General features: G+C 50.3%; 1 protein-coding gene across 1 annotated transcript; it reads right to left on the bottom strand.

Annotated features, from left to right (window-relative positions):
• Positions 1–852: 852 nt before the first annotated feature.
• ACADM (acyl-CoA dehydrogenase medium chain) lies at positions 853–26,697 on the bottom strand. The gene is made up of 12 exons (XM_069738299.1): positions 26,588–26,697; positions 13,444–13,537; positions 11,939–12,036; positions 11,791–11,860; positions 10,147–10,247; positions 7,633–7,713; positions 5,980–6,110; positions 4,471–4,579; positions 3,948–4,088; positions 3,775–3,870; positions 3,237–3,485; positions 853–1,592 (listed from the first exon to the last, which is right to left on the bottom strand). Exons 1-12 carry the CDS (start codon positions 26,609–26,611, stop codon positions 1,521–1,523), a joined length of 1,266 nt encoding a protein of 421 aa, XP_069594400.1. The 5' UTR covers positions 26,612–26,697; the 3' UTR covers positions 853–1,520.
• Between the last annotated feature and the right edge of the window lie 238 nt (positions 26,698–26,935).

Raw genomic sequence — 26,935 nt, 5'->3', positions numbered from 1 at the left:
ATAATGACAGCTGAGGTGCCCCCACAGTCACCGAGCCTCCATAATGACAGCCGGGATGCCCCCACAGTGACTGAGCCTCCATAATGACAGCTGAGGTGCCCCCACAGTGACTGAGCCTCCATAATGACAGCCGGGGTGCCCCCACAGTCACTGAGCCTCCATAATGACAGCCGAGGTGCCCCCACAGTCACCGAGCCTCCATAATGACAGCCGGGGTGCCCCCACAGTCACCGAGCCTCCATAATGACAGCCGAGGTGCCCCCACAGTGACTGAGCCTACATCCTATTGCACCTCTAGCAAAACCAATAAAAAAAGTGTACTTCTAAGAGAAGCCCCACGTCCTCCGTATGTGATGTTGGTCTTCAGTGGTCAATATAGGGGAGACCCACACACCTACTTATCACTACACTCTGCTTACTACTTGTAATGGAGGTGCGGAGGATACTTGGGGTTGTACTTTACTGCAGTGTAACGTAATGACACTTCTTATTGTTGTCTGCACTGAACACAATGCTTAAAGGGGAACTTCACCAAAATAAGCAGTGATACATTAAAGACACAAATGATGAGGCCACATTGGTGGAGTCAGCGATCTCGGACCGTCACGATGAATGGGATCTATAGAGATAAAGTGCCTTTGGCGCAGCTCACAGATTTCTTACATACAGGAGATGTAATATTTTGCAGCCTTCGGTTCTTTACAGGATGCCTTGTGCCAGCAGCTGGTCCAGGGAAATGCAACCTCCATTATTACAAGCAGTGCACATGTATTTTTTTTTTTTTAATAGGACAAGGAGGGAGGGGCGGGGGCTTAAACTTTTTTTCCCCTCCAAATAAAAATATCTTGAATATCAGTTTTTAGAGACTTTTATTTGTACAATTTTTGGATGGATTCACATTTGCATTTTCATGTGCATTTCCGATGTCACGACATTAAGAGGCTACATCTTCTCAATGTAAGCACAACGCCCAAGCCCATAATCCCACTAGGGGAGTGGGCAACACTTCATGTATCCATTATATCATATCTGGAGTACAGATATTAATCTGTCATCCAAGAAGTGCCACTAAATACATTCTTATTAAAAATCAAATTCCTTTATTAGACAATGAGATAAAACTAAACATACATAGACATAAACAAGGTGCCTCATAAACAACCCACTTGCGGTCAACAGGGAATACGAATACTGGAGCTCCAGTATTCGTATTCCCTGTTGACCGCAAGTGGGTTGTTTATGAGGCACCTTGTTTATGTCTATGTATGCTTAGTTTTATCTCATTGTCTAATAAAGGAATTTGATTTTTAATAAGAATGTATTTAGTGGCACTTCTTGGATGACAGATTAATATCTGTACTCCAGATATGATATAATCTTCTCAATGTGCAGAACATTATAAAACCTACAGATACAATCAAAAATTGTCTGCAGCCGGTCATAAAGTACAAAGTACAGAAACCAAGCTTGTTATTAAGGCCGGGGGTGAAGAACAGTCCAGAGTGGAGGCGGAAGATTCTTTATTCCTTGTATTTGCAAAAATGTTCCCGGGCGATGATGAGCCTCTGGATCTGGGCTGTTCCTTCATAGATCTGGAATACAAAGAGCCAACATATCACATCCATATGGGGTACGGTAGAATCGCCAGCTGACTGATGCCACTACAGGACGTGTGCACGGCTGTGATACAACCTCAGAAATATAGAAATGCCCTCACTGTGCTTCCAAACCTCGTAAAACGGTTGTTCAGGATAAGATTTCTACTAAAACAGCGCCACAACTCTTTACAGGTTGTGTGTGGTATTACATATCGACTCTAATCACTGCAAAGAGCAAAGCTGCAAAACCAAACAATGTGCAGACAGGTGAGGCGCTGGTTCTGGGGAAACGCTGCCATGTTTTTCCAATCCTGGACAACGCCTTGAACATTTTCTCTGGTGCACTTTATACAGGGCCGGCTCCAGGTTTTTGAGGGCCCCGGGCGAAAGAGTCTCAGTGGGCCCCCCCTTTAACACATACCCCGATTCATGATCGCATATAAACACAGCCATGTAGTATATAGCGCAGCCCACGTAGTATATAGCAGCGCAGCCCACGTAGTATATAGCAGCGCAGCCCACGTAGTATATAGCAGCGCAGCCCACGTAGTATATAGCAGCGCAGCCCACGTAGTATATAGCAGCGCCACTCACTCAGGCACTGGTAGGACTAGGAGCTCCTCCTGAACCTGCCTCATAACTTCAGCAGCACGGCAGCCAGCCAGGGGCGGAGATCAGAGCAGAGAACGTGCTCTCTCCGCCCACAAACAATGTCACGCTGGCTGCGTTCTCTTAACCCCTATGTGTGCCTGCCTGGCTGCACTGACTGAGTGAGAAGATGCTTGTGTCAGAGCTGGCACATAGGGGTTAAGAGAACGCAGCCAGCAGTGACTTTGTGGGCGGAGAGAGCATGTTCTCCTGCTCTGCTCTCCCAGCTGTATCTATGACAGCGTGAGTGGGCCCCCCTCTCTCTCTAGGGCCCCGGCATTTGCCCAGGTGCGCCGGGTGCTGACGCCGGCCCTGACTTTATATACACTGCATACTGTCTGATAATGCAGCAGCTATCAGGTCCCACGTCACCTGCATCCTCGTGTTCTCACACGTCCCTGCGCTACTGCAGCCCACTCCAAGCATATTAAAAAGGGGTTGTCCACTACTAGAACGGTTTTCTTTTTTTGCTCTTTTGCACCTTTTCTCAAAAGGAGTCATAATATATATATATATATATATATATATATATATATATATATATATATATATATATATATATATATATATATATATATATATATATATATATATATATATATATATATATATATATATGTATATATTTCAGCCGTCATAGCCGTATCGGGGCTTGCATGTTTCTGCGACGAGCTGTAGTTTTTATTGGAGCCACTTTAGGATATGTACAATACGTTGATCGCCTTTTAGTGTATTTTTTTTAAGCAGATCTTCACATGAGCATCAAGATAGTGGTGGTGTTGAGGGAGGGGGAACCATGGCAAATCCAGAGTTATCATGTCAGGTGGGGGTTGATGGGAGCCACAACAGGCGGCCTAATTGGATTGCACCACTTAAATGCCATTGTCAGAGATAATAGACGGCAGCATTAAAGTGGCTACAGCAGAGATCAGAGACTGCGTAGATTTTTAGATTTCACAGCATTCGTCTGTGCAGATCCATTCCTCTTACCTGGTAGATTTTGGCATCTCTCATCAGCTTTTCCACAGGATATTCGCTGTTAAATCCATTTCCTCCAAATATCTGGACTGCGTCTGAAGCCACCTGATTGGCGATGTCTCCTGCAAATGCCTTGGCAATGGAGGCGTAGTATGTGTTCCTCCTGCCCGAATCCACCTCCCAACCTGCCCTCTGATACGCCATGCGGGCGAGCTCCACTTTCATGGCCATCTCGGCCAGTAAGAAGGACACTGCTTGATGCTGGACAAAGGAATAAAAGATGGATATGTGGAGATTCATGGAGCTAACTCTCCCTCGTCTGCATCTCTTCCACTCCTGCTCGCTCAGACGCAGCAGACTAATGGACTAATAGTTACCTATGTGCTTGTGTAAATGGGCGATTTTCCAACTGGACCATGAGAAGAAATAAAACATGCACTAGTGGGGTCTGGATTAACAGGAAAGGCTGCTGCATGCAAGGAGGGCAAAACCCGGCCCCTTACCTATATCTCTGCTGTGTCTAAGCTACAATCAAGCCTCCTTCATTTACCTCGGCAAGAACTCTTCCAAAGGTCTTCCTCTCCAGCGAGTACTTGGTGGCTTCATCCAGCGCCCTCTGCGCTAATCCGACGGCACCCGCTGCCACCTGCAACAAAGCACATTTCATCCAAGCTGCACGGTTCACAGAGGATGGAGATACTCCATACTGAAAGAGCATTTTACCGGCGGACGGGTCTTATCAAATGCCCCCATGGCAATTTTAAAACCGGCTCCTTCCCCGATTAGGACGTTTTCAGCGGGAACTCTGACATCTTCAAATACAATCCCCCTGGTGTCTGAGCAGCGCTGCCCCATATTCATCTCCTGGAAACAGATGCAGCAGAGAGAACCAATAAATCCCCCATACTGTACAGCTGCAGTGCACGGAGGTGCAGCACCCAGACCCAAAGGGGCGAGGACAGAAAAAGCAAGCACCATACAACAGAGGTGTCAAACTGCATTCCTCGAGGGCTGCAAACAGGTCATGTTTTCAGGATTTCCTTAGTATTGCACAGGTGATGGAATCATTCTGTGCAGGTGATTAAATTATCACCTGTGCAACACAAGGAAATCCTGAAAACATGACCTGTTTGCAGCCCTCAAGGAATGCAGTTTGACACCTCTGCCATACAACTACCTGCTCCCAATGAGGATACAAGAAAACACAACGACGAGAAAGGTCACAGCAACCTGTCAGAGTCCTCACCTTTCTCCCAATTTGTACTCCAGGACTATCGGCCTCTACGATAAACCCAGTAAAAGCTTTCCCTGTTGGAGCTTTGGGGTCAGGATTGGTGCGAGCCAAAAGAAAGTACCTATAAAATATGCAAGAAAAACCTCTGATAATTAGGATGCCCGAGGAAGTAACCTTGTGATCAGCTGATGTAGCCAGGTCACACTGCACTGGAAGCAGAGTACAAGGTGGCACCTATTTATATAAATGGGCAACTATGTACCAAAAGCGATTAGTAGAGGTGGACCCTCTGACACCTCCATGGAAAGGTATTGTCCCTATGGGCCACAGAGGCTCCACATCCCAAAGAACCCCTATCCCTAAAAATAAATAGGCCCCAATCACATGCCGCGAGCACCCAATATTCTGATCTGCACCTTCAAACCAAGAGGTTCTGCTTATGTTCAAATCCCCCAGAAAAATGTTAAAATACAAAGTTTTTTTTAATCACATTGCGATTTTTTTTATGTAACCATTTTACTGCCCTAGCTAAACCTAAATGTAGGCTCATCCCCGGCCCGCTCTCTATCCTCATCCCCGGCCCGCTCTCTATCCTCATCCCCGGCCCGCTCTCTATCCTCATCCCCGGCCCGCTCTCTATCCTCATCCCCGACCCTCTCTCTATCCTTATCACCGACCCTCTCTCTATCCTCATCACCGGCCCCCTCTCTATCCTTATCACCGGCCCCCTCTCTATCCTTATCACCGGCCCCCTCTCTATCCTTATCACCGGCCCTCTCTCTATCCTTGTCACCGGCCCTCTCTCTATCCTTATCACCGGCCCTCTCTCTATCCTTATCACCGGCCCTCTCTCTATCCTTATCCCCGGCCCCCTCTCTATCCTTATCCCCGGCCCTCTCTGTATCCTTATCCCCGGCCCTCTCTGTATCCTTATCCCCGGCCCCCACTCTATCCTTATCCCCGGCCCACTCTCTATCCTTATCCCCGGCACTCTCTCTATCCTTATCCCCAGCCCTCTCTCTATCCTTATCACCAGCCATCTCCCCATCAATCACCAGCCCTATCCCTAGCCCAGAGTTAGAAAAAAAAACTTGAAACTATTATGGCTTTTTTTTAATTATTATTATTATTTTGAGAAAGCCCCTCCAACAGGTCTCTTTGTTCTCACAAAATTACAAGTGAGAGGAAAGATGCAGAGCAGTATAAGTCCCTGCCTATGCAGAGCGTAACAGCCGAGATGATTGTCATTGGTGTCTGTGCTCTGAATAGGCAGCGACCAATATTCCAGAACACGCTTTGTGCAGAGAGGTGTCAATCTCATCTTGACTGCTGCGCTCTGCATAAAAGCCTTTGGCACCAAACAAATATCAAATCCACCACTAGCGGCTTTACCTATCTAGCTTTATACAGCTGCCAAGTAACCCCTCACCGCTCTCCACCAAAAAAAAAAAAAAAAAAAAAGGGTGAACTGTTCCCTCCGAAGATGAACAACAATCAATACAGAGAAATCTCGCCTCTGACCAGTTCGCTTTGCCTCCATTAGTGATCCACATCTTCTGGCCATTAATGATGTACTCATTGCCCTTCTTCTCAGCTCGGGTCTTCAGACCGGCCACGTCAGAGCCGGCGCCGGGCTCAGTTACACAGTACGCCTAGAGGACATGACATAAAACAGATAAAATATAGTTATAATAAATCCGGGGCTGGATTAAAGGAATTCCACTGTACAAATACAGCACCGGTCAAAAGTACGGACACCCCGTTCATGCATTGGTTTTCCCTTGTTCTTACTGCATTGTGCACTTTGTAGATCCAGACTGAATGCATCAAAACCACAAAAGAAGAACAACATATGGAAACAAGGAATAAAGAAGCACACCTGACAAAACAGAACGTGGTAGGCCTTAGATTCCTCAGACTCCCACCTTCTTACTCTGATGGCGGCTTTACACCACCTCGTCATTCTCTCAGCAGCTTCATCAGGTCATCACCTGGAGGCTTCCAGCAGTCTTGGAGGAATTCCCGGAGGTGTAGAGCTCCTGTCGGCTGCTTTGCCTTCACTCTATGTCTAAACTCATCCCAACCCATCTCCATAAAGCCGAGGCCGGTGATTGTAGAGGCCATGTCATTGGACACAGCCTCCATTTCTCTCCTTCTTGGTCAGAGCCTCCTTACATCGTCGGAAGGTGTTCCAGGTTGTTACACAACTGATGATCCCACTAAACACAGACCAGATGAAACGTCAGTCGCTGCAGAATCGCGAGGTTGCCATGATTTGTAATAAATCACCAACAGTGTGACCAGCCGAGCCCCCCACATCACACCTCGCCTCGGTGCTTAATATCTGGTCCTTGAGTTGCTTGGCCCATACAAGTCTCTTCTTCTTGTCTGTGGTCCTCAATAGCGGCTTCTTTACAGCAATTCCACCATAAAGACCGCTGCTCGCAGCCTCCCTGGGACAGATGACCGAGATGTATCTGCTACTTTATGTCTGTAGATCATTGGTTAGGGCAATTCTCTCAGGTCAAAATGTGGCTTCTGAGGCCGGCAGCTCTGATGAACTTATCCTCCTCAGCAGAGGCCATTCTTGGTCTTCCTTTCCTGGAACACTCCTTGTGAGATACAGTTTTACCATAGCGATTGATGTTTTTCATGACCGCACTTGAGGATAACCTTCAAGGTTCTAGCAATTTTCTGGCTTGAATTACATTCATGTCTTACAGTAATGATGGACTGTGGTTTTTCTTTTCTTGAATGGTTCTTTCCATATTTTGGGCTCAGCATTGAAAGGAGCTGTACATCAACTCTGCCTCTGAAAACCCCTGGCAGAAGAGAACACCTTCGGTGATTTCACAAATGGTCTCTTTGAGAAGGCGACCCGATGATTGGAAGCCGGTCCATCTGACGATCTGATGAAGCTGCGAATAGAATGCCAAGAAGGTGTAAAGCCGTCATCACTAGTAGGGGTGTACTGTGAGGATTCTGAGGTGTAACACATATTCTGGTCTGTTTAGCACATGTTTCTTTATGCCTTGTCGCCAAACATGTTTCTTCCTTCCTGGTTTTGATGCCTTCAGTCTGAGACTACAATGTGCACATTCCAATAAGAACAAAGAAATCATTGCAGGAACGGGCAACCATAAAATCTCACACCAATACACAAGATTCACTTACACACATCAGCGGCTCCTCAGTCATTCTTCCCAGGTATTTCTTCTGCTGGGCCTCATTCCCTGCAATGATCACTGGCATTTGCTGTAAAGCAAAAAAAAAAAAAAAAAAAAGTTGCAACAGCGAGGAAATTAGCACTTGATTGTGTGTACATACTGTACTGTACATTACTGATCCTGAGTTACATCCTGTATTATACTCCAGAGCTGCACTCACTATTCTGCTGGTGCAGTCACTGTGTACATACATTACATTACTGATCCTGAGTTACATCCTGTATTATACTCCAGAGCTGCACTCACTATTCTGCTGGTGCAGTCACTGTGTACATACATTATATTACTGATCCTGAGTTACATCCTGTATTATACCCCAGAGCCGCACTCACTATTCTGCTGGTGCAGTCACTGTGTACATACATTACATATCCTGTACTGATCCTGAGTTACATCCTGTATTATACTCCAGAGCTGCACTCACTATTCTGCTGGTACAGTCACTGTGTACATACATTACATTACTGATCCTGGGTTACATCTTGTATTATACCCCAGAGCTGCACTCACTATTCTGCTGGTGCAGTCACTGTGTACATACATTACTGATCCTGAGTTACCTCCTGTATTATACTCCAGAGCTGCACTCACTATTCTGCTGGTGCAGTCACTGTGTACATACATTACATTACTGATCCTGAGTTACATCCTGTATTATACTCCAGAGCTGCACTCACTATTCTGCTGGTGCAGTCACTGTGTACATACATTACATTACTGATCCTGAGTTACATCCTGTATTATACTCCAGAGCTGCACTCACTATTCTGCTGGTGCAGTCACCGTGTACATACATTACATTACTGATCCTGAGTTACATCCTGTATTATACCCCAGAGCTGCACTCACTATTCTGCTGGTGCAGTCACTGTGTACATACATTACATTACTGATCCTGAGTTACCTCCTGTATTATACCTCAGAGCTGCACTCACTATTCTGCTGGTGCAGTCACTGTGTACATACATTACTGATCCTGAGTTACATCCTGTATTATACCCCAGAGCTGCACTCACTATTCTGCTGGTGCAGTCACTGTGTACATACATTACATTACTGATCCTGAGTTACATCCTGTATTACACCCCAGAGCTGCACTCACTATTCTGCTGGTGCAGTCACTGTGTACATACAATACATTACTGATCCTGAGTTACATCCTGTATTATACCCCAGAGCTGCACTCACTATTCTGCTGGTACAGTCACTGTGTACATACATTACATTACTGATCCTGAGTTACATCCTGTATTATACCCCAGAGCTGCACTCACTATTCTGCTGGTACAGTCACTGTGTACATACATTACATTACTGATCCTGAGTTACATCCTGTATTATACCCCAGAGCTGCACTCACTATTCTGCTGGTGCAGTCACTGTGTACATACATTACATTACTGATCCTGAGTTACCTCCTGTATTATACTCCAGAGCTGCACTCACTATTCTGCTGGTGCAGTCACTGTGTACATACATTACCTTACTGATCCTGAGTTACCTCCTGTATTATACCTCAGAGCTGCACTCACTATTCTGCTGGTGCAGTCACTCTGTACATACATTACGTTACTGATCCTGAGTTACATCCTGTATTATACTCCAGAGCTGCACTCACTATTCTGCTGGTGCAGTCACTGTGTACATACATTACATTACTGATCCTGAGTTACATCCTGTATTATACCCCAGAGCTGCACTCACTATTCTGCTGGTGCAGTCACTGTGTACATACATTACCTTACTGATCCTGAGTTACCTCCTGTATTATACCTCAGAACTGCACTCACTATTCTGCTGGTGCAGTCACTCTGTACATACATTACGTTACTGATCCTGAGTTACATCCTGTATTATACTCCAGAGCTGCACTCACTATTCTGCTGGTGCAGTCACTCTGTACATACATTACATTACTGATCCTGAGTTACATCCTGTATTATACCCCAGAGCTGCACTCACTATTCTGCTGGTGCAGTCACTGTGCACATACATTACATTACTGATCCTGAGTTACATCCTGTATTATACCCCAGATCTACACTCACTATTCTGCTGGTGCAGTCACTGTGTACATACATTACTGATCCTGAGTTACCTCCTGTATTATACCCCAGATCTACACTCACTATTCTGCTGGTGCAGTCACTGTGTACATACATTACATTACTGATCCTGAGTTACATCCTGTATTATACTCCAGAGCTGCACTCACTATTCTGCTGGTGCAGTCACTGTGTACATACATTACCTTACTGATCCTGAGTTACCTCCTGTATTATACCTCAGAGCTGCACTCACTATTCTGCTGGTGCAGTCACTGTGTATATACATTACATTACTGATTCTGAGTTACATCCTGCATTATACCCCAGAGCTGCACTCACTATTCCCCACAGACTATGATGGGGGGCTTCTCTCCTGTCAGACATTTGGAGATCCCGTACGTCTCTATACTCACCCCCAGTGAATTGGCCTCTATGGCGGTCTGAATACCGGTGCAGCCATACGCCATCTCCTCCGTTATCATACAAGTGTCAAAGATGCTGAGGTTCAGGCCTCCTGTAGAAGACAAATCAGTGATCGTACCGCAGGTCGATAAACATCAGCACAGAGGACGCCGAATTCCTGCCGGTATCATGCACGAAGCATGGTATAAGACCGGGGCTCCCCCTGGTACCAGCGGCTCCGAGAAGACACAGTCACGGTGTGGAGGTAGGAAATAGTGTCACCTTAATGTCCATGAATTTAGAGATTCCCAGGAGGAATAACAGAGGAACGACAACACAGTTCTAAGAAAATATGCTGCATAAATTGTATGAGAAATGCACAAATCACTATGAACAGGTCAGGAAGGCAGAGCGGCTTGTGATCAGCCCCATCCCCAGTCAGGAGGGCAGAGCGGCTTGTGATCAGCCCCATCCCCAGTCAGGAAGGCGGAGCAGCTTGTGATCAGCCCCATCCCCAGTCAGGAGGGCGGAGCAGCTTGTGATCAGCCCCATCCCCAGTCAGGAGGGCGGAGCAGCTTGTGATCAGCCCCATCCCCAGTCAGGAGGGCAGAGCGGCTTGTGATCAAGCCCCATCCCCAGTCAGGAGGGCGGAGCAGCTTGTGATCAGCCCCATCCCCAGTCAGGAGGGCAGAGCGGCTTGTGATCAGCCCCATCCCCAGTCAGGAGGGCGGAGCAGCTTGTGATCAGCCCCATCCTCAGTCAGGAGGGCAGAGCGGCTTGTGATCAGCCCCATCCCCAGTCAGGAGGGCGGAGCAGCTTGTGATCAGCCCCATCCCCAGTCAGGAGGGCGGAGCAGCTTGTGATCAGCCCCATCCCCAGTCAGGAGGGCGGAGCAGCTTGTGATCAGCCCCATCCCCAGTCAGGAAGGCAGAGCGGCTTGTGATCAGCCCCATCCCCAGTCAGGAGGGCGGAGCAGCTTGTGATCAGCCCCATCCCCAGTCAGGAGGGCGGAGCAGCTTGTGATCAGCCCCATCCCCAGTCAGGAGGGCAGAGCGGCTTGTGATCAGCCCCATCCTCAGTCTGGAGGGCAGAGCGGCTTGTGATCAGCCCCATCCCCAGTCAGGAGGGCGGAGCAGCTTGTGATCAGCCCCATCCCCAGTCAGGAGGGCAGAGCGGCTTGTGATCAGCCCCATCCCCAGTCAGGAGGGCGGAGCAGCTTGTGATCAGCCCCATCCTCAGTCAGGAGAGCAGAGCGGCTTGTGATCAGCCCCATCCTCAGTCAGGAGGGCAGAGCGGCTTGTGATCAGCCCCATCCCCAGTCAGGAGGGCAGAGCGGCTTGTTATCAGCCCCATTCCCAGTCAGGAGGGCGGAGCAGCTTGTGATCAGCCCCATCCCCAGTCAGGAGGGCAGAGCGGCTTGTGATCAGCCCCATCCCCAGTCAGGAGGGCAGAGCGGCTTGTGATCAGCCCCATCCCCAGTCAGGAGGGCAGAGCGGCTTGTGATCAGCCCCATCCCCAGTCAGGAGGGCAGAGCGGCTTGTGATCAGCCCCATGCTCAGTCAGGAGGGCGGAGCAGCTTGTAATCAGCCCCATCCCCAATTACCTCCTTCTACCCCATTATAGAGTGGTGCCCAGGACGAGAGGTGTAACCTTACCGCAGCATTCTGGGATGTGCCCGTTCATCAGCCCCAGCTCCCAGGCTCTCTTAATGATAGGAACCGGATACTAAGAGGAGAAGAGATTTGTTTTTAACTCTTTCATTACAATGCACGTACAGAAGGCGATGGCCGCCGCTCCGCTCACCTCCCCGGTCTTGTCATAATGGCTGGCTACGGGAATGATCTCTTCTCTGGTAAATTTGCGAGCGGTGGCCTGAAACTCTTTCTGCTGCTCGCTGAGCTCTGTGCAGAGAACATACAGGACGTAAATGGCTTCCCAGGCAACGCATGGTGTGAACAGCCATATGACATCAGGAGTAGACACGCATTATATGTCATGTAGAGAGTATTCAGAATATCAAACGCACAAAAAAAGTCCAACTATCCAGAACCCAGCAGTCCAGGACCTCCACAAATACATTTAAGGAAGAGCTGTCAGGGCAGAAAGTTACATTATATGGAGAAAAGTCATGGGTTCCATTTCTTAATCATTGAATTTCGGTTTCTCATCAAGACCCACTGTTGTGTATATAACCTCTGGCCCCATCATCGTGCCCCGGAATATAACCTCCGGCCCCATCGTTGCCCCTCGGTGTATAACCTCCGGCCCCATCGTTGCCCCTCGGTGTATAACCTCCGGCCCCATCGTTGCCCCTCGGTGTATAACCTCCAGCCCCATCGTTGCCCCTCGGTGTATAACCTCCAGCCCCATCGTTGCCCCTCGGTGTATAACCTCCAGCCCCATCGTTGCCCCTCGGTGTATAACCTCCAGCCCCATCGTTGCCCCTCGGTGTATAACCTCCAGCCCCATCGTTGCCCCTCGGTGTATAACCTCCAGCCCCATCGTTGCCCCTCGGTGTATAACCTCCAGCCCCATCGTTGCCCCTCGGTGTATAACCTCCAGCCCCATCGTTGCCCCTCGGTGTATAACCTCCAGCCCCATCGTTGCCCCTCGGTGTATAACCTCCAGCCCCATCGTTGCCCCTCGGTGTATAACCTCCAGCCCCATCGTTGCCCCTCGGTGTATAACCTCCAGCCCCATCGTTGCCCCTCGGTGTATAACCTCCAGCCCCATCGTTGCCCCTCGGTGTATAACCTCCAGCCCCATCGTTGCCCCTCGGTGTATAACCTCCAGCCCCATCGTTGCCCCTCGGTGTATAACCTCCAGCCCCATCGTTGCCCCTCGGTGTATAACCTCCAGCCCCATCGTTGCCCCTCGGTGTATAACCTCCAGCCCCATCGTTGCCCCTCGGTGTATAACCTCCAGCCCCATCGTTGCCCCTCGGTGTATAACCTCCAGCCCCATCGTTGCCCCTCGGTGTATAACCTCCAGCCCCATCGTTGCCCCTCGGTGTATAACCTCCAGCCCCATCGTTGCCCCTCGGTGTATAACCTCCAGCCCCATCGTTGCCCCTCGGTGTATAACCTCCAGCCCCATCGTTGCCCCTCGGTGTATAACCTCCAGCCCCATCGTTGCCCCTCGGTGTATAACCTCCAGCCCCATTGTTGCCCCTCGCGTATAACCTGCACCCCCATCGTTGCCCCTCGGTTTATAACCTCCAGCCCCATTGTAGCCCCCCAGTGCATCCTCATCTTATCAAGCCAAGTCTGACACAATATTTGTCATGTGATACAAGAGGACATTCTTACCGAAGCTGAAGCCCGGGTGGGAGGATGACGCGGTGGCCGCCTTAGGAGCCGTGGACTGTGCTCTCCAGCCGCTCTGAGCAATGCGCTGCAGCACCTGAAATTGAATAATCAATGAGAAGTTCTGCTTCTTTCTCTTACATTCTAAAGTTTTGTCACAATCAAGATTTCCTTTTGCTGCCAGAGAATAGAAACAACTTTTTATAATCAGCTGACGTTTTGCTTCAAGTTGTATCTAGACTAAAACACCAGTATTGGGCTCTGTACACACAGACAGCATTGGTGCAGATTTCACCCGCGGTTCCCCAGAGATGCGCAGTTACAGCCTTCGCCTCCCGAAGAAGCAGTGCGAAACGCGCGTCGGGCCAGAGGGACGCCGAGAGGATTTCACGTGGCTGCACGTCAATTAACAGAACTGTCTAATACTTATCATTGTTTGAGCTAAACTACTACACAATTAAGTACACACAGGCACAGGGGGACAAATATAGGTATACTCTGCTATGTAGGAATGCCATGGTAGTTTACTTTTGGCTCTTACATATACCCTATATGAATTAGGGATTTTTTGCTCATGTATTAAGCGATATACATTTCATTGTTGATGTAGCCAATGTTTTGGAATACCCTATGGTAATGGAGTCCCTCGTCACAGGACTTAGTACCCTTTTGTAATGTAATTTCCTGTTTTTAAGGTTTATTAATAAAAGTGATATTTTATACATAAGTACTTGGGGATCTTTTATCGTTATTTGGTCACCATTAAGTGATAAGCCTTTTATATTAGCTGCAAAGCAGAAAACACTTCACCAAATCACATCGATACACTGCCGAAAACAATCTGCAGCAAAACGAGCCGAGCTGCGGACTGCAAGTCTGCAGCAAGTGAAATGACACTGTGCGTTTTCACCATAGATTAAAGCCACTGCAATAGACAGGATGAAATCCACTTGGTCCTTTGGGTCTAAACGAAAAGAAGGATTCTGCGGTTTCTATAAATCTACATCTGATGCACATTTTCTTTTATATAGGTTTCTGTTTTGCACCTACCTGTATTTTAATCTATAGGATATAGTGTAAATATTTAATATATTTTGGAATATTTTTTCTGTTTCCCACGAGAAGGCAGGTAACGGCGTTGTCCGATAGATATGGTGCCTGCCCATCGCAGCACGTATACCCTGCAATAACGGCAGCACTATTCCTCAGCACTAAGTGGCGCCATTTTCTCCTGAGCAGTACAAGCACCGCGGCCTGTACGCTGGATATCTGGTCACGGAATATTTGGTGGAACTTTTCTGCTGTTGGTGCATTTGTCCTTGTGATTTTCCTGGACATGGAACTCACAGCAGCCAGTGAGGAGATTCCTTTTTTTACTGTATACATGGATTATATCCCGGCCCAGTGTTCAGATTTGCTGCAGATTCGGAGCTGAAAATCTCGTTCGTACTCATGAAGGCAGGTGGGCGAGGTTTTTACAGCTCATCCCAATGCTGCAAAATTTCATGCAATTTTTTTTTAATTTAGAAATCTACAGAATGACTTTGTTCTACTTTTAGATTCCCCCGGATCTGCATGCAGATAACTAAATGCAAAATTCAACGAATCTCATCTACGCACTGCTACAAAACATGCTTGCGAATATCGACCTGCCGTCCGAACTTAAAAATTCTCTGCGCTGAATTCAGAGCAGATTTCACCATTTACGTGGATTCTGCACCCTTCACTCATCTGTTACAAGACAACATTAACTTAATCACATCTTACAAGAATCGACAGCAATTTGCAGCCTGGAAATGTGCGGATGTGACCTGCAAATCCCAGGTGTGGGCTCATCTGAAGACTTGTCAGGCTCATGAATATGGATTCCGCCCACAACATCTTTATGGAAGTGGCAGGTACACGTTAAATAACTCCGAGGACCTGAATTTAAAGGGATCTTGCCATTTGGAAAAACTTCTGACATGTCACAGTAATATCGCTGCAGGAGCAGTTTTTGCTAGGCCCAATGGTCGTGGAGTGTTCCCCCTTCAACAGCGATCTTCCAAATAAAGTCTACATACCCCGACCTCCTCCGCAATTCACACAAATACCAAATTATATGAAAAGCTGGATTATGATCATCATTGGCTGCCATGAAATCACTTGTCACCCAGATAGTCCAGACACGTGTGCAGGTGCAGCGCCTGATGGGGGAGGGGCAAGAGCGCAGGTGCAGCGGCAGATGTGAAGGGGGGGAAGCAAGAGCGCAGGTGCAGCTGCAGATGTGAAGGGGGGGGAAGCAAGAGCGCAGGTGCAGCGGCAGATGTGAAGGGGGGGAAGCAAGAGCGCAGGTGCAGCGGCAGATGTGAAGGGGGAAGCAAAAGCGCAGGTGCAGCGGCAGATGTGAAGGGGGGAAGCAAAAGCGCAGGTGCAGCGGCAGATGTGAAGGGGGGAAGCAAAAGCGCAGGTGCAGCGGCAGATGTGAAGGGGGGAAGCAAGAGCGCAGGTGCAGCGGCAGATGTGAAGGGGGGAAGCAAGAGTGCAGGTCCAATGCCTTACAGGAGGGGGCAAGGGAGCAAGTGCAACGCAGGACAAGGGGTAAAGGTGAAGGCATAGGTGCAGCGCCGGATGGGGGAGGGCAAGGGTGCAGCACTGGACAGGTGGGGGGCAACACTGGATGAGGGGCTGGCAAGGGAGCAAGTGCAGGGCTGAGAGTGGAGGAAGGGCAGAGCTGCAGCATTCAAGGATGAGCATATCTACTTATGTAAAAGTATAAGATACAAATCTGCACAAGAGGGATAATAACCCCCATCAGAGCAGTAATCCGGATTACGTACCGGTAATGCTCTTTTAATGAGTCACGACAGCACCCCACATGAGAGAGAGGGATCCGCCCATAGGAACAGGAAACCTACAGAATAAAAGGAGGCGGTCCCCTCTCCTCCTCAGTTTAGTTTACAGAGTATAAAAAGGGAACCGCAAAAGTGTTAGTATTCATTCTTATTCAATAACATAAAAATTTCTTAACCCTATACAACCATTACTTCTCTGAACTTAAAGAAAAGTGCTGTGCATAATTTAGGGAGGGTAATACATGGGTGCTGTCGTGACTCATTAAAAGAGCATTACCGGTACGTAATCCGGATTTTTACTCTTCGTCACGACAGCACCCCACATGAGAGATTTTCAGAGATTCATTATTTGGGTGGGATTACTGTACTGAGCACAGCTCTACCAAAGGTCAAATCAGAGGAAGCAGAAAGGTCAAGTCTGTAATGGTTGTAAAAGGTAGAAGGTGAGGACCAGGTTGCGGCCTTACATATCATATGGATCGGTACATCTGCATGTTCCGCCCAAGAAGAAGCCATGGCCCGCGTTGAATGCGCTTTAATCCCCACTGGTGGGATTTCGCCCCTTGATGTGTAGGCTAGACAGATGGCTTCTCTAATCCATCGAGAAATGGTAGCCTTTGTGATCCCATATCCTTTCCTCAGGCCCTGAAAGGAGATAAGCAGAGCCCTACTCTGCCTCCATGTTTGAGATCTCTCTATATACATTAGGATAGTTCTTCTGACATCTAAGGTGTGCAACCTATGTTGTTCTGGGTTCACAGGTGTATTAAAAAAGGAAGGCAGAATTATCTCCTGAGATCTGTGATAGGTGGATGCTACTTTAGGGAGGTATGAGGGATCAGGTTTTAGGACAATTCTATCCTGAAATACCACTAAGAAAGGCGGGTCTACTGATAGAGCCTGGATATCACTAACCCTTCTAGCTGAGGTAAGGGCTACCAATAAGGCGACCTTGTATGTTAGGACCTTTAGAGGTATGGTATCTAGTGGCTCAAATGGGGAGTCAGTTAAGGCCTCTAAGACTAAATTCAAATCCCACGGAGGTAGACGGGGAATATGGACCGGATTGGAACGTTCACAGGATTTGATAAACCTGGAGACCCATTTGTTGGCTGCTATGTTGTCCCCATACAAGGCTCCTAAAGCTGAGATCTGAACCCTTAAGGTGTTCACCGATAAACCTAATTCTCTTCCTCTTTGTAGGAATTCTAGAATCGGAACTATCAGAATCTGCTTAGAGAATGGTTTTGTATGAAAATCTAAGAATTTCTTCCATACCCTGCTGTACAATACGGTGGTAGATCTTTTCCTACTCAACAATAGGGTGTTAACTAGTTGTTCCGAGAACCCTCTAGATCTTAACAACTGCCTCTCAAATTCCACGCCGTCAAGTGAAGACTTTTCACTTGCGGGTGGAAAAATGGGCCCTGAGACAGCAGTTCCCTGTGTGAAGGAAGGATCCATGGATCGCAAAGAGACATGCTCTGGAGACACGAGAACCATGGTCTTTTTGGCCAGAAGGGCGCAATCAGGATTACTCTGGCTTGGTCCCTCCTGATCTTCCTGATCACTAGAGGTATCAGAGACATTGGAGGAAAGTTGTATGCCAGTTTGAAGCTCCAAGGATGGTGAAGAGAGTCCAACATATCTGGGTGATCCATGAGGTTCAGGGAAGCGAATGTCTTTACCTGTCTGTTGTCTCTTGTGGCGAACAGATCTATTTGGGGTACGCCCCATTCTTCTGTTATCATGTTGAATATGTCCTTGTTTAATGACCATTCCCCTTGTCGTAGCCTGTTTCGGCTGAGGTAGTCCGCCTTGGTGTTTTCTGCTACTTTGATGTGCAGGGCTGTTAAGGATGGAAGATGAACCTCTGCCAACTGGAGGATGTTTGCTGCTACATTCATCAGGGTTCCTGATCGTGTACCTCCCTGACGGTTTATGTACGCCACTGCGGTGGAATTGTCTGACAGAACTCTCACATGCTTTCCCTGAACCTGTGGAAGAAAATGATTTAGGGCATATTCAACTGCTTTTAACTCCTTCCAATTTGAAGAACACTCCTGCTCCGCCTGATTCCAGGTGTCTTGGATCAGACTATCTTCCATATGTGCGCCCCAACCCACAGGGCTGGCGTCAGTGATAATTGTTTTGGAGGGAATTATCATCCATGGTACACCCCCTGAAAGGTGATCCATGTGTAACCACCAGCTCAGGGATTCAATTACGTCACTGGAGAGAGTGATTTTACCCTCTAAATGTACTTCCTTCTGAATGGATAATATTTCATACTGCAATTGACGGGTATGATATTGAGCCCACAGTACGGCTGGTATACATGAGGACAGTGATCCTAGTAAGGACATGGCCTTCCTCAGGGTCATACGGGGCTTTGATACTGCCTCTGACACCTTTGTTTGAATAATTATTTTCTTTGACTGTGGCAAAAAACTCCTCTGACTTACAGAATCTAGTTGAATTCCCAGAAATATCTGGATGGTGTCTGGATTCAACCTGGATTTTTCGTAATTCACGATCCAACCTAGACCCTGCAAGGATGAGATCGCATTAGATAACCGCATTTCACATTGGTATCTGGAATTTCCGATAACAAGAAAATCATCCAGGTAGGGTATTATAAGAGTGTTTTGCTGGCGTAAGTGAGCCATCACTTCTAGGATCACCTTTGTAAAGATGCGGGGAGCCATAGAAAGCCCAAAGGGCATTGCTACATACTGGAAGTGACGAACCTGTCCTGCCAGGATGACTGCTACCCTTAGATACTGCTGGTGTTCGGCATGTATAGGAAGATGATAATAGGCATCTTTTAGGTCGATTCCGGCCATGACACACCTAGGAAACAAGAGCTTGATGGTAGAACTAATAGACTCCATTTTAAAAGTTCGATTATATAGAAAGGAATTTAATTTCTTGAGATTAATGATGGTTCTGAATGAACCATCTGGTTTTTTGATCAAAAACAAAGGGGAGTAAAATCCCCTTCCTCTTTGATCTTGGGGAACCTCTACCAACACTTTTTTAGATAGGAGAGAAATAATCTCGGACTCTAGAGCCTCTTGTTGTTCTTGTCCCTTTGGAGATGTTATTATAAAAGAATCCCAAGGGATTCTAAAAAATTCTAATTTAAGACCATCTTTTATAATGTCCAGGATCCAACGGTTGGATGTTATATGTTCCCACTTGGATAGAAAAAATTTTAATCTGCCGCCTACTTCAGGGTTAGCGGTACTTGCCACGTTTTGCGTTGTAAGACCCGGTAAACAGGGCTCCTTTTTGCTTAGGGTCTTTCGCCTCCCAGCGATCCCTTTGCTCAAATGGTTTCCTGGAAAAGGGTCGTCTCCTGAATGCTCTCCTGTAAGACGGAAGATACTGATTAGGAAAACCTTTCTTCCGTTCTCCTGCTTTCTTTAAGATCTCATCCAGAGTCTTCCCGAAAAGGAACTCACCCTGGCAGGGGAGCGCACAAAGCTTTGCCTTTGCCTGTGCGTCCCCTTTCCAGTTCTTCAACCAGAGTGCTCGCCGGGCTGTGTTTGTTAAGCCGGCTGACCTGGCTGCTAGGCGTAGCGAATCTACTGAGGCGTCTGCCAGGAATGCTACAGCCTCCTTCATCAGAGGGATCTTTGGTAGAATGGAGTCTCTTGCAGTTCTACCTCTGATCTGCTCCTCCAGTTGTTCCATCCAAACCAGCAGAGATCTCGCATCGGAATGCCCCTGTATTGGCCTCCCAAGATTTTTTAAGCAGGGCCTCTGCTTTACGGTCCAATGGATCCGTTAGCATCCCTGAATCCTCTACAGGCAAGACTGACTGTTTTGAGGTTGAGGCTACAGCTGCGTCCACTTTTGGCACTTTCGACCAAGTATTCAGCTCCTCGTCGCAAAGGGATATCGCCTTTTAGAGGAAGATGGTAGAAAACCTCTGGCGCTCTGTTTGTCCCACTCTTTTTTAATTAATTCTTTAACGGTTGCGACAACGGGAAAGGATCTGCGCTTCCTTTGTCCTAACCCCGCGAACATAATGTCCTGAGCTGATTTTTTCCCTTTCTCATCAGGGCACCCCATCGTGTTTCTGACTGCTTTTACCAGGCTGTCCACGCTGCTGTTAGGCAGACATAACCCCCCTTCATCTTCGGATGAACTCGGCCGAGTTTCCGACTCATCTGAGGACTTATGCACCTCCTCCGATTCTGGATTTTCCGGAGATGGGGATCTGCTAGGTTGGCGGGAGCTAGAGATACTAGCCTGTGACAGTCCCTGCATCTCTTCTCGAATCATGGCTCTAACGTCAGATGGAGTCATAATGTTTTCCTGACGCAAGGTCAGTATGATGCAATCTGAGCATAACTTCTTCATATAGGAGTCTGGAAGGGGCTGTGAACATAAAGCACATTCTTTGTGCTTGGACTTGTGTGCCTTTTTCCTGGACTAAAGGAAGGGGACATAGGAGGAACATACATCAGCATATAGGTAGAGAAGTCTTTAAACTCACCCAGAGAAGCTGACAGGTACCGGATCTGGAGGCGGATTCTTTGAGGGATCTTTTTGCTTGGTGGAAGATCGCTCCTGACGACCACCATCTTTAATGCTGCTCCTGGCGCTTTTCTCCTTACTAGGAGAGCGCTCTGATACTACAAGGTGCGTTTCGTCGGCCGGTGAAGCCATACTCACATCCACACACCGGCCGACAGTAGCGCTGCAGCTTTTAAAAGTGGCGCCGAATCTCCTGCCTCCCCGGCCCGAACCCGGAAGTGCTCCAGCGACTTCCGGGTCAGACGCGCCGCTCATTCCTCCATGCGGCAGCGGCTGCTTATTTAGCCGGCCGCTTTGAGCGCGCGCGCCCTCATGGAGCCGGGCGGACCAGCGGTGACCGGACACGGACCATGGCCATCCATCAGACGAGGGGGGAGGCTGTACACAGTGGCTCCCCCGCCGCTGCTACTGGAACCGCAGCCCCTGCCGTTCCTTACAGAGACCGACGCAGGCGGGTGCATGGCCCAGGATCTTCTGTAGGTACGTCCTGGGATTCCCATAGGAACAGGAAACCTAAACTGAGGAGGAGAGGGGACCGCCTCCTTTTATTCTGTAGGTTTCCTGTTCCTATGGGCGGATCCCTCTCTCTCATGTGGGGTGCTGTCGTGACGAAGAGTAAAAATAGAGGTCAGAAATAATAGACTGAAGGAGTGTGATCACCTTGTGGATTCAGGCGGCCATGCACTGAAGCTACAATGTCAGCAGTGACGTGCACAGCAGTGGTAACGTGATCGCTAATGCTGGCCGGGACTGGAGAGGATTTTGCTGTGATGTTATTTAACCTTTGCTCTAGAAGCGTGATGCGACATCGGTCGTTGCAGGACAGGTGCACAGAATACGGGGCCGAGGGTCACATGCATCACACCTAGCCCTGCAGCGCCGCATTCTGCAGGCACGTGACCTTCTGAGGCGTCTGCAGGACAGGTGCAAAGAGCACGGGGCCGAGGGTCACATGCATCACACCTAGCCCTGCACCGCCGCATTCTGCAGGCACGTGACCTTCTGAGGCGTCTGCAGGACAGGTGCAAAGAGCACGGGGCCGAGGGTCACATGCATCACACCTAACCCTGCACCGCCGCATTCTGCAGGCACGTGACCTTCTGAGGAGTCTGCAGGACAGGTGCACAGAGCACGGGGCCGAGGGTCACATGCATCACACCTAGCCCTGCAGCGCCGCATTCTGCAGGCACGTGACCTTCTGAGGCGTCTGCAGGACATGTGCAAAGAGCACGGGGCCGAGGGTCACATGCATCACACCTAGCCCTGCACCGCCGCATTCTGCAGGCACGTGACCTTCTGAGGAGTCTGCAGGACAGGTGCACAGAATACAGGGCCGAGGGTCACATGCATCACACCTAGCCCTGCAGCGCCGCATTCTGCAGGCACGTGACCTTCTGAGGCGTCTGCAGGACAGGTGCACAGAATACGGGGCCGAGGGTCACATGCATCACACCTAGCCCTGCACCGCCGCATTCTGCAGGCACGTGACCTTCTGAGGCGTCTGCAGGACAGGTGCACAGAGCATGGGGCCGAGGGTCACATGCATCACACCTAGCCCTGCACCGCCGCATTCTGCAGGCACGTGACCTTCTGAGGCGTCTGCAAGACAGGTGCAAAGAGCACGGGGCCGAGGGTCACATGCATCACACCTAGCCCTGCAGCGCCGCATTCTGCAGGCACGTGACCTTCTGAGGCGTCTGCAGGACGGGTGCACAGAGCACGGGGCGGAGGGTCACATGCATCACACCTAGCCCTGCACCGCCGCATTCTGCAGGCACGTGACCTTCTGAGGAGTCTGCAGGACAGGTGCACAGAACACGGGGCCGAGGGTCACATGCATCACACCTAGCCCTGCACCGCCGCATTCTGCAGGCACGTGACCTTCTGAGGCGTCTGCAAGACAGGTGCAAAGAGCACGGGGCCGAGGGTCACATGCATCACACCTAGCCCTGCAGCGCCGCATTCTGCAGGGATGTGACCTTCTCAGGCGTCTGCAGGACAGGTGCACAGAGCACGGGGTCGAGGGTCACATGCATCACACCTAGCCCTGCACCGCCGCATTCTGCAGGCACGTGACCTTCTCAGGCGTCTGCAGGACAGGTGCACAGAGCACGGGGTCGAGGGTCACATGCATCACACCTAGCCCTGCACCGTCGCATTCTGCAGGCACGTGACCTTCTGAGGAGTCTGCAGGACAGGTGCAAAGAGCACGGGGTCGAGGGTCACATGCATCACACCTAGCCCTGCACCGCCGCATTCTGCAAGCACGTGACCTTCTGAGGAGTCTGCAAGACAGGTGCAAAGAGCACGGGGCCGAGGGTCACATGCATCACACCTACCCCTGCACCGCCGCATTCTGCAGGCACGTGACCTTCTGAGGAGTCTGCAGGACAGGTGCACAGAACACGGGGCCGAGGGTCACATGCATCACACCTAACCCTGCACAGCCGCATTCTGCAGGCACGTGACCTTCTGAGGAGTCTGCAGGACAGGTGCACAGAACACGGGGCCGAGGGTCACATGCATCACACCTAGCCCTGCAGCGCCGCATTCTGCAGGCTCGCGACCTTCTGAGGAGTCTGCAGGACAGGTGCACAGAGCACGGGGCCGAGGGTCACATGCATCACACCTAGCCCTGCACCGCCGCATTCTGCAGGCACGTGACCTTCTGAGGAGTCTGTAGGACAGGTGCACAGAGCACGGGGTCGAGGGTCACATGCATCACACCTAGCCCTGCACCGCCGCATTCTGCAGGCACGTGACCTTCTGAGGAGTCTGCAGGACAGGTGCACAGAGCACGGGGTCGAGGGTCACATGCATCACACCTAGCCCTGCACCGCCGCATTCTGCAGGCACGTGACCTTCTGAGGAGTCTGTAGGACAGGTGCACAGAGCACGGGGTCGAGGGTAACATGCATCACACCTAGCCCTGCAGCGCCGCATTCTGCAGGCACGTGACCTTCTGAGGAGTCTGCAGGACAGGTGCACAGAGCACGGGGCCGAGGGTAACATGCATCACACCTAGCCCTGCACCGCCGCATTCTGCAGGCACGTGACCTTCTGAGGAGTCTGTAGGACAGGTGCACAGAGCACGGGGTCGAGGGTCACATGCATCACACCTAGCCCTGCAGCGCCGCATTCTGCAGGCACGTGACCTTCTGAGGAGTCTGTAGGACAGGTGCACAGAGCACGGGGTCGAGGGTCACATGCATCACACCTAGCCCTGCAGCGCCGCATTCTGCAGGCACGTGACCTTCTGAGGAGTCTGCAGGACAGGTGCACAGAGCATGGGGCCGAGGGTCACATGCATCACACCTAGCCCTGCAGCGCCGCATTCTGCAGGCACGTGACCTTCTAAGGAGTCTGTAGGACGGGTGCACAGAGCACGGGGCCGAGGGTCACATGCATCACACCTAGCCCTGCACCGCCGCATTCTGCAGGCACGTGACCTTCTGAGGAGTCTGCAGGACAGGTGCACAGAGCACGGGGTCGAGGGTCACATGCATCACACCTAGCCCTGCACCGCCGCATTCTGCAGGGATGTGACCTTCTCAGGCGTCTGCAGGACATGTGCACAGAGCACGGGGCCGAGGGTCACATGCATCACACCTAGCCCTGCACCGCCGCATTCTGCAGGTACGTGACCTTCTCAGGCGTCTGCAGGACGGGTGCAAAGAGCACGGGGCCGAGGGTCACATGCATCACACCTAGCCCTGCACCGCCGCATTCTGCAGGCACGTGACCTTCTGAGGAGTCTGCAGGACAGGTGCACAGAGCACGGGGTCGAGGGTCACATGCATCACACCTAGCCCTGCACCGCCGCATTCTGCAGGGATGTGACCTTCTCAGGCGTCTGCAGGACATGTGCACAGAACACGGGGCCGAGGGTCACATGCATCACACCTAGCCCTGCACCGCCGCATTCTGCAGGCACGTGACCTTCTGAGGAGTCTGCAGGACAGGTGCACAGAACACGGGGCCGAGGGTCACATGCATCACACCTAGCCCTGCACCGCCACATTCTGCAGGCACGTGACCTTCTGAGGAGTCTGCAGGACAGGTGCACAGAGCACGGGGCCGAGGGTCACATGCATCACACCTACCCCTGCACCGCCGCATTGTGCAGGCACGTGACCTTCTGAGGAGTCTGAAGGACAGGTGCACAGAGCACGGGGCCGAGGGTCACATGCATCACACCTAGCCCTGCACCGCCGCATTCTGCAGGGATGTGACCTTCTCAGGCGTCTGCAGGACAGGTGCACAGAGCACGGGGTCGAGGGTCACATGCATCACACCTAGCCCTGCACCGCCGCATTCTGCAGGCACGTGACCTTCTCAGGCGTCTGCAGGACAGGTGCACAGAGCACGGGGTCGAGGGTCACATGCATCACACCTAGCCCTGCACCGTCGCATTCTGCAGGCACGTGACCTTCTGAGGAGTCTGCAGGACAGGTGCACAGAACACGGGGTCGAGGGTCACATGCATCACACCTAGCCCTGCACCGCCGCATTCTGCAGGGATGTGACCTTCTCAGGCGTCTGCAGGACAGGTGCAAAGAGCACGGGGTCGAGGGTCACATGCATCACACCTAGCCCTGCACCGCCGCATTCTGCAAGCACGTGACCTTCTGAGGAGTCTGCAGGACAGGTGCACAGAGCACGGGGTCGAGGGTCACATGCATCACACCTAGCCCTGCACCGCCGCATTCTGCAGGCACGTGACCTTCTCAGGCGTCTGCAGGACAGGTGCACAGAGCACGGGGTCGAGGGTCACATGCATCACACCTAGCCCTGCACCGTCGCATTCTGCAGGCACGTGACCTTCTGAGGAGTCTGCAGGACAGGTGCAAAGAGCACGGGGTCGAGGGTCACATGCATCACACCTAGCCCTGCACCGCCGCATTCTGCAGGCACGTGACCTTCTGAGGAGTCTGTAGGACAGGTGCACAGAACACGGGGCCGAGGGTCACATGCATCACACCTAGCCCTGCACCGCCGCATTCTGCAGGCACGTGACCTTCTCAGGCGTCTGCACCATCACAAGGGGCCAAAAGCAGAAGCCATTATCGCAGGTTCCTAAAAGAAGCAGAATTATGTTCCTAAAACTAAGAGGAAAAAGCCATCAGACGTAAAAATCATCCTGAGATGACGGCGTACAGGATCCTCTGCAGCCATAAGGTCACTGTGCACCGTCAGTCCATGGGGGATCGTGATGAAGCTGCTATAAGGGGACATCAGAGAGGAAACCTCCTGCACAGGACCCCGCTCTTCGGCCATTACCCCACTGATGTTACTGGCTTTGGGCACCATCCTGCTGTAATGTGGCCCACAATGGATTTATTATTAATAAACATTAACAATAGACGTTTGCATTGTCCAAAAATAAAGAATTTTAAAAATAAACATTCCCATTCACTGACAGCAAGCAGAGGTCTGGAGACACCAGCGGACACTCGTCACTGGCCGGGCTGCAGCTTTATGCCCGGGTCCAGGACACACGGCTGCTGCTCCCAGCCCCGGCGTCATTTCTATGCATGCTGCTACTTGTAGTGCCACATCATACCGGCCTTTGTAAGCCACTGATTACTGCGAGGGACAATATGAAGGCGCATGCGCACCTGCAGAAGACGCAACGCATGATGGGATTTGTAGTCCTACACGACAAGCTTATAAAGGAGCGACCCCAATAGAGGTCGCCATGTCCGGTCACTCCACACTGAGGTGGTACAGACCCCGGAGGGCACAGAGCACCGCTCCCCGCTTACCCGGGTCACCCTGAGAGCGGACATGACAGCAGCCTCCGACCACCGAAAGACGTTTAATGACGTCAGAAACGGGACCAAATCCAGAAATATAGCATGTATCACATGACAACTCTGCGCCAATCAGGACGAAGGGGAGTGGCTTTCAGTTGCTAGCTAATCTGATTGGTCAGGGGGGCACGGGCTAAGATGCGCATGCGCTAGAAGGGAGCTGTGTCATGCCTGCTGTCGTCGGGACGGATCCGTGGCGCTTAGGATCCTTACACACTGCGAAGAGCAGCTTAACCCCTTGTTTTAGGGCAAATACCATGTTTTAATCACTTTGTGCTGCAAAATCTTTTCAGACATTTC

This window comes from Ranitomeya imitator, chromosome 8 (genome assembly GCF_032444005.1).
Source record: "Ranitomeya imitator isolate aRanImi1 chromosome 8, aRanImi1.pri, whole genome shotgun sequence".
In the NCBI taxonomy this organism is placed as follows: domain Eukaryota; kingdom Metazoa; phylum Chordata; class Amphibia; order Anura; family Dendrobatidae; genus Ranitomeya; species Ranitomeya imitator.
This window is presented reverse-complemented; position numbering and strand designations above follow the sequence as displayed.